General features: G+C 35.4%; 1 protein-coding gene across 5 annotated transcripts in view; it reads left to right on the top strand.

Annotated features, from left to right (window-relative positions):
* Window positions 1–12,429, top strand: part of ATF7IP (activating transcription factor 7 interacting protein) — a 127,758-nt gene that overhangs the window by 50,605 nt on the left and 64,724 nt on the right. For all 5 annotated transcript variants that reach the window (XM_089920342.1, XM_022577641.2, XM_022577640.3 and 2 more), the window contains one exon: window positions 7,040–7,120. In XM_089920342.1, coding sequence (XP_089776468.1) covers window positions 7,040–7,120 — 81 coding nt within the window. The remainder of the gene's footprint in view (window positions 1–7,039; window positions 7,121–12,429) is intronic.

Consider the following 12,429-nt stretch of genomic DNA (forward strand, 5'->3'; position numbering starts at 1 on the left):
AGAATTTAGAATTACAGAGAACCACTCTGAGAGCAGCATTGTGTGAAGTGCTGAGAAGGGAGATAAAATAAGTAGAAGATTTTGCACTTGCCCGTAAGGGACTTATAGACTGGGAATAGAGATAAGATGGACCAGTTTAACACCATGATATAACAATTTCCAGTACATAATTGATCAAAATCCTAGCAATTGTTCATGCTATCACTCAGCAACCAAATAACTTTGAATCTAAAAGCCTACTAGTTTAATTTATTTGCTTCAAGTGTAACAAATTCCATTTTACAATTAATTTTCCAGTTGAAATCTGATTCTTTTAATATTCTTTGTCCAGGGAATAGCACCACCATTGCTGGAAGCCAAAAACCTAGAGGTCTAATTATATGTTTGATAAAGACTTTATCCATTTGCTTCCTAAGCCTTCTTGATTCTACCTAACGTACTCCCCTCATTTTCTGAATGATCTCTCAGTAACTTAAATCTCTTTTATTTGATTGTGTTCCTCTCTTTCATTAGATCACTATTATTGGGTTGGCCAAAAAGTTAGTTTGGTTAGTGAATACACTGTTCAATAAAATTCTTGGTGAAAATGAAAAATTTGTCCTTTATTTTTAGTTAGAATTGAACAAACTTTTTGGCCAACCCAATACTTTTAGGGTAATTTCAAACTCCTTATATAAAAGCTATATAAACTTCATGATTTGGTCAATGCCTGTCTTTTCCATCTCTTTTATTATTACTAGAGAAAAAAGAGCGAATGAGAAAAATCCTACTTTGCTTTCATGGTCAAACTCAAACATGTGTGAAACTGTTTGAAACTTTGTGAAACTTTCTCAGTTACTTTCAGACTGGTGTGAATACCTTTATGTTCCCATCGTGTCACATTCTCTTAGCCTTAGAGCCCTGTGAGTGGAGTGACCTTGTAATAAGAAAAACAACATCTGGTTTTTAGTTTGTTCAAAGAAAAAAAAAGCCTAGAAGACACAGAGGATTCCCTCCCACCCACCCCCACCCCCAATATATCATACCTACTTTTGGAGACAGAAACTTTTTCTTATTAAAAAATGACTTCATTTCCAAAGAGCATTCATTCATTTATTAAACCTGTATATATAGAAAGGCCAAGCTCTTCTTGGCTTGGGGATTTAAAGATAAAGTTCATTACTCGCCCTGAGGATTCTGACAAGAATTAAATTGCAAGCCATTAAATACATGGTTGTGAATACAGTAGTAATGTTAAATTGGTATGCTGGGAGTTGAGAGGAGAGTAACTTTGAGAATATAGATGTTTTCAGGGAAGCACTTTCCTTTCACTCTCTGTGTAACATAGGGTTTTAAGGAAGATAATCCCTCTTAATTGCAGCTCCATACTACTTGCTCAGGCCCCAAATCTTGGAGCCATTCTTATTTTTTTCATTCATAGTCCATATCCAATCTGTCAGGAAATCCTGTTGGTGCTACTTTCAGAATAGATCTAGAATGCAGTCTCTTCATACCATCTTCACTGCTATCACCCCTGCTTTGAGCCATCATAATCAGGCCAAAAAAATGCTTGGGTCACAGTTAGTGCTCAGTAAATGTTTGTAGAATTAATTAATTGGTAATAGAAGAGTGTTATGGAGGACCTTGCTTACAATGCTAAAGCATACTAACACTGGGGAGCCATTGAATGATTCCAAGCAGAGAAGAATGACACGATGAAATTTACATTTTGGAAAGATAATAAATAACAATGTTTAAGGAGAACTTCACTCATTTTTCAGTAAGAATATAGAGAGTAATATTGGGGTAAGTCCTTAAAAAAATCTTTTGGTAGTGTGTATAAGAAAGTCATGGCAAATTAAGCTTAATTATTTAATGAGTTTATGCATTTTACCTTTATGTCAGAATCTTGGAGATTGGAGACCATCCCTCCCACCCAGTGGTTAAATGCAGAAAGATTAATATTAAGCCATCCCTACCTACTGTATGCTTTGAAAATTCAGAGTTCGGTTTATTTTTGGTTACTTTTAGACTTTTATTTGATTGTATGCTGTTAGAGTAGGTTTAGTGATAGGTTTAATTTCTTAGCTGGTAACTGAACGTTTATTTTCTGTCCCCTGACCCAAAGGAGATTTTGTGTATTGTAAGTTGAAGTATGGTTTCTTCATTGGTTCTTAAACGGTTCTCTGTTCTGTTTATATGGTAGTAGAATCTGTTACATGTCATATTTGCTGTTGTTCATCTGTTGAGGTATTACTTTCTTCAGATTCTTTATTCTTGACTAATTTTTAATGTTTTCAGAACACAGGATTATAAGTCTGGCTTTTCCCTCTAAGTACTAACATTTATGTGCTGTACTAGTAGGAAAACATAAACCTCTGTTATTTCAGACACTTTAGCAAATTTGTCTTAAATATAGCAGTTATGGATATGAGCAGCAGCAAAAAATAATGAAAGATATCTGAAAACAAATGGAAAAGCGATTTCAGGTTTACAAAGATAGATGAAAGACCTAAAAACCTATTGCAGATATTCCTTAGTAGGCCTGAAGACGCTGTCATATGGTTGCTTAATACTGTATAATGCCTGATACTCATTAAATGTTTGCAATCATAGTCTGTTTAAGAAGTCTAGGAAAATAAAAGTTTCTCTTTGGGAACATTCAAACAACACCAGAGGAGGTACACGTATTAGTTACCTTCCATGTATTCTCGATACCATATACTCTCCTCTACTACTGTTCCATCTTTCCTCTCTTTCAGTGCCATTCTTCAAGTTATGTTAACAAAGCTAGCACAGTTTCATCTCCTCCTGTTTGCTCTTTAACTTAATTGAATTGTGATTTCCACGTTCCCAGCCTCTTTCCTAATTGTTCTCAGTGGAGTGACATTGATGCTCATGTTGTTAAATCCAGGGGCATCCTTTATTTGTCTTTATTCTCTCATATTTAGATGACCTCTTAATAACAATTCCTCCCTCTTGAGATTCTCCTTAGCTTTCAGGCTACTGCATTCTCTATTTTCTTCCCTTTTGGCCCTTCTCATTTTGTTTCTTCTGTAGAAACGAGAGGGAGAGCTCTTTTCTACTCGGCTTTTTAAATTTTTTAAACATTGTTTTTTCTTAATATTTTTGAGGAGAAAAATCTGTTTCAAAGTAAATAAGATTTTACCCTAAGCTCTGACATAATTTCCTTCCAAATATTATTTCAGATTTTAAAAATATCTGGTTGTTTTTCCCTTTCATTGGATCCTTAAGATAAATTAGATGAACGTAAATGCTAATGAGGATAATTGCATGGGAATAGAATTTAAGGTTTCTGTCTAATTTTGCTTTAGGTTAATAGTGGTAGAATTGCCATGGTTTACATACTTAAAATTTATTGGTATTTTGTTTTCACTATTTAATGTGTTCAGCTAAAATTCTTTATTATCTCAGCCCATTTATATTCAACTGTGTCTTACGTACTTGGATTTTCTTTATGGAATCTTGTATTCCTGTACATTGTTGTAGAAGTTGCAGATTTTTCTTTTCAGAGTTGAGTGAGATCAAAGATGAAGCAAGTTTTGGAAAGGGGAGTGTGGGAGGAAGATCACTTTCAACTGACGATTGTTGCCTGAGTTAGATATATGTCTGGATTTTAGAGCAGAGGCTTGGACTGTCTAGAAAAAATTAGGGGTAGATACCATATAGACATTAGTCGAAGTTGAGTGACGAGGTGAAATCACCTCAGAGTGAGTATAATTCAGTGAGAGGAGATCCGAGAACTGAGGTCTTTGGCAGTCCTGTATTTAGAGGTTGAAGATATGAGGAAGAACCAGCAAAGGAGACCAAGAAAAAACTTCAGCTAGAAAGAAAATTAGGAGATTTTGTTGTCTTAGAAGTCAAGTAAAGAATGTTTTGAGGAGGAAGGAGTAACTCTATTTGTGTATCAAATGCAGCTGTTTGTTCAGTTAAGATGGAAGAGAAATATTTAATGACCTGGAGATCATTTATGACCTTGACAGGGGGCAGTGCAGTTGAAAGCCTAGTTGATAATTGAGTTTCAGAGAGAAGGGGAGGAGAAGAATTGGAGATAATAAAATGTAAATTACCCCCCAAATTTTGCTTTAAAAGGGAGCACAGAAACTTAACTGTGGAAGATACTATTTAGAGACTTGAATTAGTTAAATAAAGCTTTTAAAAATTTTCTGGAAAAGTCACATTGCCAGTAATGCCACATTTTTCTGATTCCTCTTGTGAGGCTGAGAATCTTACATTTGTATTCCTTATCTATAAATTGCTTGTTCCTCTTCTTTGCCCATTTTTTCTGATGGATATATTGTCTTCAGTTAGTCTGTAGGAATTTTTTGTTTTAAGTATTCTCGTAGAGCCATTAATCTAAGACAGGGGATTGGCAAACTATGACCTATAGGCCTTAACTGTTTTTGGTCAATAAAGGTTTGTTGGAACATAGCCACATCTATTTGTTTACATATTACATATTGTTTATCATCAACTCCCACCATAAGGACAGAATTGAGTAGTGTGTCAGAGACCATAGAGCCTACAAGATGGAAAATACTTCGTTTTGGCCATTTACAGAAAATGTTTGCCAACCCCTGATCCAGGGCAACGGTTTTGTCCGTATTTTCTTGGAATAAAGTTCTATGTAATTCTGAAAATGGGAAACCAACCCCTAATGTAAATTCTGTCTTCTAATCCTCTACAATACAGTTTTTCCACCTTCATTTAATGAATTTTATTAAAGATAACAGTCATTAGAAAGATATTAAATATCTACTTTGTCTCAGCTCTTCCCCAAAGTTTTTAGGGTTACCAAAATTACAAGGTTTGGTACCTGCTCTTAAGGAGCTTACTGTCTAGTCTGGTTGAAAGGAAAGAATACCACAGATAGAACTGTTTGTGAATGTATGCCAACATATGAGGCTATACTCAAGATGGGAGGAATTATAGCAGAAACTGTGAATGAAGACAGATTCTAAAAAAGACAGTCTTAACCCAAGTATTTGGATGAGTTTTAGGAGTCCCAGAAACTACTTGAAATTATATATATATATATAAACACTGTGTACCTGAGCCTCTGATTATTATTCTGAGTTGATGGAGGTTCACTTAGATTCTCTACAGGCTTTGTGAATAACAACAACAAAAAAAATTAAAGAAATATAGGGCCTTACTCCCTTCTGTAGACTCTGTTAGTACCATTTTTTAAAATCCCAACTTCTTTATTATATAAAACTCGAGCCTAAATTTTAATTCTGTTTGTCTATTTCAAACTCCTAATAAGTGTTTTAAGTATTGAGAATCCAGTCATATCTTCTAAACATACCTGGAAAATGGGAATTTGATGATAAGAGGAGTTGTTTGAATAAAATGAAGGAATTGGGAGCTAAGCTTGACATGTCTGTGGGCGGAGAGGGATCTAACATATGCATAAAAGAGCAGACCAAACCATGCCAGTTTGCTTTGCTGTTTTCTGATCTGGCTTGAAGTAACCCTGATTGGAGCCAGGGCTAATTTTGTTCTTTGGGTGGAAGGATGGTTTGCTAAATAAAGACTAAGTAAACCTTCATCTTAAGCAACCCAATTTCTCTGTGTTTCTGGAAACTAGGAAACTATAGGAGTCACCATCCTCAGTATTAAAGGCAGGAAAACTTGGAAAAGTATATATAGGAAAAAATGCTATGTAATGAGTGTGCAGTCTACAGGGGAGCAAAACAAACTTTCATTTCATTGAACTGGTGTTGAGGGATGAGATCTTAAAAAAATTTCTTAATGAGCATAGGGTGGTAAATGGAAAGTTAATTTTTAAATATTCATTTATGTTAAAGTTTAAAAATAGTCTCAGTAATCTCTGTATGTACTGTGTAAACGTCTTTCTTTTGTATTACTGTGTTCACGTTTTACAGCTTTATTGTTTATCTTAATGTGAAAAACATTGTAATAGGTTCATCAATGATCCTAGTCTCTGCCTATTTTCACCTAAAAATTCTTTTAAGTTTTTTTAACCTTGGCTTCTACCATCAGGGCTGTTGAAATTAAAACCCTGGTGTTTGGAGCAGAGATGCCATATCAAAATCTTTATATAGTTCTATATACCCATGATTGTTTATTTAATTGTGGTTGTAGAATATGATGAAATACGGCATGCTTTATTGAAGCTGCAGGGGAGCCACTTGCAGGGATGTAAGGGGGAAAAATAGAAACCCAAACATGTTAGTGACTTGTTCTTCTCCCCTAAATGATTAAGTTAGTTGAGGAGCTATAGATTGATTGACCAAAGACCATTTACGGTGCCTCTGGGATTTTATTTGTTGTAACAATGCAACTGTATGGCTATTTTTAGCAATATTTTTTGGTAGCACTCTTTAGCTGTTAGATTTTATGTGCCTTTTGTGAAAATTACTTAACCTTTCTGAACGTTACTTTCCTCATCTATATATATGATGGCAAAAATACTGTTTATAGTGTAGGATTTTTGGGGGGATATGAACTAATAAATGTCAAGCACCGAGCTAAGTTAGTTGTTGGCACTGGTATCAAAGCAGCTATTACTTTTAAGTAAAACTTTTATTATCTTTAGGATAGCTTTTCCCTATCCGTAACCGTTAAAATAACCTAATGATTCAACCTGTCTGGTCAAAATATTAGGTGTTCTGAGTTCACCAGTAATTTATAATTTTTTTTTGTAATTGCCACAACCACTGTTTTAGTTTTAATAATTGAATGCAAAGGAGTCTGAATGCTTTATAGTAGTTGTTTTCACATTTTATTAATCTATTGATGACAGTAAATTACTAAGATTCTTTGTTTTAAAATCTATATTATTTAATTTTTTTCCATGTTAAGAGTTTATTATGAACTTGCAGAAACATTTAAAGCTAGACTTGTCCACTTATTTCCACCAGTTCATGCTCCCTTTTTATTCCCAATATTTTACATTTTGAGACTCTGATTTCCTAAAATATTATCAACTGGATAATTACACCAAAAGTATAAATTATAATGAACTGTTACAAATTCTGATGGAAGAAAATTTCCTTTTCTATTTTTGTTACAGATGAAGTAGAAAGTAATGAAAAGGACGGCAAACCTGAGGAAGAAGAGCAAGTAATACATGAAGATGAAAGACCTGAGAAAAGTAAGCATGTACAAACAAACCTGAAATAGTTTTAAAAATTGTTTCTGCTTTTAAGGCTGTGGAAAATACTTTTCTGTCCATAAGATGCTTGTAAAATTTTTCAGTTTAAGTAAGCCACAGTTAAATCGTTTTGTTGATGGCTAACTCAAGGATCTTTGAAAGTATTAATTATTTCATGTATTTTATTGTTTATTTATTCTTTCCATTGCTCCATAGAAAGATTTAAGCTTACTATTTAGTAAGTTGCTATCTGAATGTCTTGAGAGAAATTGTTTTAGATTTGCTTTTAGAGCATTGGACCATAGGAATTTTGTCTGGGATGATATAGGCAAATGGAAGTATGTGTCTCAATCTACTTAAAGTTCTTAAGCTGTAAGAGAAGGGGAAACAATGTTACTGAACGTCATTAGGTTTGGTTCTGTAACTCTCCCTGTCATACTGCTCTCCATCTGTGACTATGTAAGTTATTATTTTTTAAAACTTTCAATACTACTACTAGTTAATAATAATAAAAGCAACTGTGTTGATAACACTTTATGTACCAGACACAGTTCTAAATTTTTTCCATCTTCTTTTTTTTTAACTTTTTATTTTATATTGGAGTATTTATTAACAATGTCATGGTAGTTTCAGGTGTACAGCAAAGTGATTCAGTTATACATATACACGTATCCATTCTTTTTCAAATTTTTTTCCCATTTAGATTGTTATATAATACTGAGCAGAGTTCCCTGTGTTATACAGTAGGTCCTTGTTGGCTATCCATTTTAATTATAGCAGTGTGTGCATGTCAGTCCCACACTCCCTAACTATTCCTTCCCTTCACGCTTCCCCCACCCCCCGGTAACAATAAGTTCATTCTCTAAGAATGTGAGTCTGTTTCTGTTTTGTAAATAAGTTCATTTGTGTCATTTCTTTTTAGATTATGTATATAAGTGATATCGTACGATATTTCTCTTTCTCTGTCGTGACTTACTTCACTCAGTATGACCATCTCTAGGTCCACCCATGTTGCTGCAAATGGCGTTATTTCATTCTTTTTAATGGCTGAGTAATATTCCATTGTATATATGTACCGCAGCTTAATTATCCATTCCTCTGTCGATGGAAATTTAGGTGGCTTCCATGTCTTGGCTATTGTAAACAGTGCTGCAATGAACATTGAGGCACATGTATCCTTTTGGACTATGTTTTTCTCCAGATATATGCCCAGGAGTGGGATTGAAGGATCATATGGTGGCCCTAGTTTTAGTTTTCTAACGAAACTCCATACTGTTCTCCATAGTGGCTGTACCAATTTACATTCCCACGAACAGTGTAGCAGGGTTCCCTTCTCTGCGCACCCTCTCCAGCATTTGTTGTTTGTGGATTTTTTTGGTGATAGCCATTTTGAATGGTGTGAGGTGATATCTCATTGTAGTTTTGATTTACATTTCTCTAATAATTAGTAGTGTTGAACATCTTTTCATGTCCTTCTTGGCCATCTGTATGTCTTTGGAGAAATGTCTCTTTAGGTCTCCTGCCCATTTTTTGATTGGGTTGTTTGTTTTGATGATATTAAGCCACATGAGCTGTTTGTATATTTTGGAGACTAATCCCTTGTCAGTCATATCATTTGCAAATATTTTCTCCCCTTCTATGGGTTGTCTTTTCATTGTGTTTATGGTTTCCTTTGCTGTGCAAAAGCTTTTGAGTTTAATTAGGTCCCATTTGTTTATTTTTGGTTTTATTTCCATTACTCTGGGAGACAGATTGAAAAAGATATTGCTATGATTTACGTCAGAGTGTTCTGCCTATGTTCTCCTCTAGGAGTTTTATAGTGTCCGGTCTCACATTTAGGTCTTTAATCCATTTTGAGCTATTTTTGTGTATGGTGTTAAAGAATGTTCTAATTTCATATTTATACATGCAGCTGTCCAGTTTTCCTAGCACTTGAAGAGACTGTCTTTCCTCTGTTGTATAGTCTTACCTCCTTTGTCATAGATTAATTGACCATAGGTGTGTGGGTTTATTTCTGGGCTTTCTATCCTGTTCCATTGATCTATGTGTCTGTTTTTTGTGCCAGTACCATACTGTTTTGATTGCTATAGCTTTGTAGTGTAGTCTGAAGTCAGGGAGCCTGATTCCTCCGGCTCTGTTTTTCTTTGTCAAGATTGCTTTGGCTATTGGGGTCTTTTTTGTCTCCAGACAGATTTTAAGATTTTTTTGTTCTAGTTCTGTGAAAAATGTCATTGGTAATTTGATAGGGATTGCACTGAATCTCTAGATTGCCTTGGGTACTGTAGTTATTTTGACAATATTGACTCTTCCAATCCAAGAACACGGTATATCTTCCCATCTGTTTGTGTCGTCTTCGATTTCTTTCATCAGCGTCTTACAGTTTTTGGAGTACAGGTCTTTTGTCTCCTTAGGTTTATTCCTAGGTACTTTATTCTTTTTGAAGTGATGGTAAATGGGATTGTTTCTTGAATTTCTCTTTCTGTCTTTTGTTGTTAGTGTATAGAAATGCAACAGATATCTGTGTATTAATTTTGTAAACTGCAACTTTACCAAATTCATTGATGAGTTCTAACAGTTTTCTGGTAGCATCTTTGGGATTTTCTACGTATAGTGTCATCTGCAAACAGTGGCAGTTTAACTTCTTCTTTTCCAATTTGGATTCCTTTTATTTCTTTTTCTTCTCTGATTGCTGCGGCTAGGACTTCCAAAACTATGTTGAATAAAAGTGGTGAGAGTGGACATCCTTGTCTTGTTCCTGATCTTAGAGGAAATACTTTTAGCTTTTCACCGTCGGGTAAGATGTTAGCTGTAGGTTTGTCGTATATGGGCTTTATTATGTTGAGGTATATTCTCTGTATGCCCACTTTCTGGAGAGTTTGTTTGTTTGTTTGTTTGTTTGTTTTGCGATACGCGGGCCTCTCACTGCTGTGGCCTCTCCCGCTGCGGAGCGCAGGCCCAGCAGCCACGGCCCGCGGGCCCAGCCGCTCTGTGGCATATGGGATCCTCCCAGACTGGGGCACGAACCCGTATCCCCTGCATCGGCAGGCAGACTCCCAACCACTGCTCCACCAGGGAAGCCCTGGAGAGTTTTTATCATAAATTGGTGTTGAATTTTGTCAAAAGCTTTTTCTGCATCTATTGAGATGATCATATGGTTTTTATTCTTCAGTTTGTTGATGTGGTGTATCACACTGATTGATTTGCGGATATTGAAAAATCCTTGCATCCTTGGATAAACCCCACTTGATCATGGTGTATGGTCCTTTTAATGTATTGTTGGATTCTGATTGCTAGTATTTGGTTTAGGATTTTTGCATCTATATTCATCAGTGATATTGACCTGTAATTTTCTTTTCTTGTGGTATCTTTGTCTGGTTTTGGTATCAGGGTGATGGTGGCCTCATAGTATGAGTTTGGGAGTTCTCTTTCCTCTGCAATTTTTTGGAACATTTTCAGAAGGGTAGCAGTTAGCTCTTCTCTAAATGTTTGATGGAATTCGCCTGTGAAGCCATCAGTTCCTGGACTTTGGTTTGTTGGGAGTTTTTAAATCACAATTTCAGTTTCAGTGCTTGTGATTGGCCTGTCCATATTTTCTGTTTCTTCCTGGTTCAGTCTTGGGAGACTGTATCTTCCTAAGAATTTGTGCATTTCTTCCAGGTTTTCCATTTTATTGGCATACAATTGCTTGTAGTAGTCTCTTATGATCCTTTGTATTCCTGTGGTGTCAGTTGTAACTTCTCCTTTTTCATTTCTAATTTTATTAATTTGAGTGATCTCTCTTTTTTTCTTAATGAGTCTGGCTAAAGGTTTATCAATTTTGTTTATCTTTTCAAAGAACCAGCTTTTAGTTTCATTTATCTTTGCTTGTCTCTATATTTCTGCTCTGATCATTATGATTTCTTTTCTTCTACTAACTTTAGGTTTTGTTTGTTCTTTGTCTGGTTGCTTTAGGTGTAGGGTTAGGTTGTTTATTTGAGATTTTTCTTGTTTCCTGAGGTAAGATTATATTTCTGTAAACTTCCCTCTTAGAAATGCCTTTGCCATATTGCACAGGTTTTGGGTCGTTGTGCTTTCATTTTCACTTGTCTCTAGGTACTTCTTGATTTCCTCTCTGATTTCTTCAGTGATCCAGTGGTTGTTTAGTAGCATATTGTTTAGCCTCCACACGCTTGTGTTTTTTACAGTTTTTTTCTTGTAGTTTATTTCTAATCTCATAGCATTGTCACCAGAAAAGATGCTTGATATGATTTCAATTTTCTTAAATTTACTGAGGCTCCCTTTGTGGCCCAGCGTGTGGTCAGTCCTGGAGAATGTTCCGTGTGCACTTGAGAATGTGTATTCTGCTGCTTTGGGATGGAAAACTCTATAGATATCAGTTAAGTCCATTGGGTCTAATGTGCCTTTTAAGGCCTGTGTTTCCTTATTGATTTTCTTCCTGGATGATCTGTCCATTGATGAAACTGAGGTGTTAAAGTTCCCCAGTATGATTGTGCTACTGTTGATTTCTCCCTTTATAGCTGTTAGTATTTGCCTTATATATTGAGGTGCTCCTATGTTGGGTGCATATATATGTACAATTGGTATGTCTTCTTAGATTGATCCCTTGATCATTATGTAGTGTCCTTCTTTGTCTCTTATAAGAGTCTTTGTTTTAAAGTTTGTTTTGTCTGAAATTAGTATTGCTACTCCAGCTTTCTTTCGATTTCCATTTGCATGGAATGCCTTCTTCCATCCTCTTACTTTCAGTCTGTATGTGTCACTAGGTCTGAAGTGGGTCTCTTGTAGACAGCATATATACAGATCTTGTTTTTGTATCCATTCAGCCAGTCTGTGTCTTTTGGTTGGACCATTTAATCCATTTACATTTAAGGTAATTCTCAATATGTGTGTTCCTATTACCATTTTCTTAATTGTTTTGGGTTTGTTTTTGTAGGTCTTTTTTCTTCCCTTCCTCTTTTGTTCTCTTCTCTTGTGGTTTGATGACCATCCTTTGTGTTGTGTCTGGGTTGCTTTTTCTTTTTTGAGTGCGTACCTATTGTAGTTTTTAGGTTTGCTGTTCCCATGAGGTTTTGATATAGTAGTCTATATATGTAGAAGGTTGTTTTATGTTGCTGGTCTCTTACCCGTCTAGAGGAGTTCTCTTAGCTTTTGCTTTTCTGTAAAGCTTTTGATTTCTCTGTCAAATCTGAATGAGATCCTTGCTGGGTAGAGTATTCTTGATTGTAGATTCTTCCCTTTCATCACTTTAAATATATCGTGTCACTCACTTCTGGCCTGCAGAGTTTCTGCTGTGAAATCAGCTGATAACC

Source organism: Delphinapterus leucas, chromosome 11, assembly GCF_059928025.1.
Source record: "Delphinapterus leucas isolate spDelLeu-1000000601 "Yukka" chromosome 11, BTC_Dleu_Yukka2, whole genome shotgun sequence".
Lineage (NCBI taxonomy): Eukaryota > Metazoa > Chordata > Mammalia > Artiodactyla > Monodontidae > Delphinapterus > Delphinapterus leucas.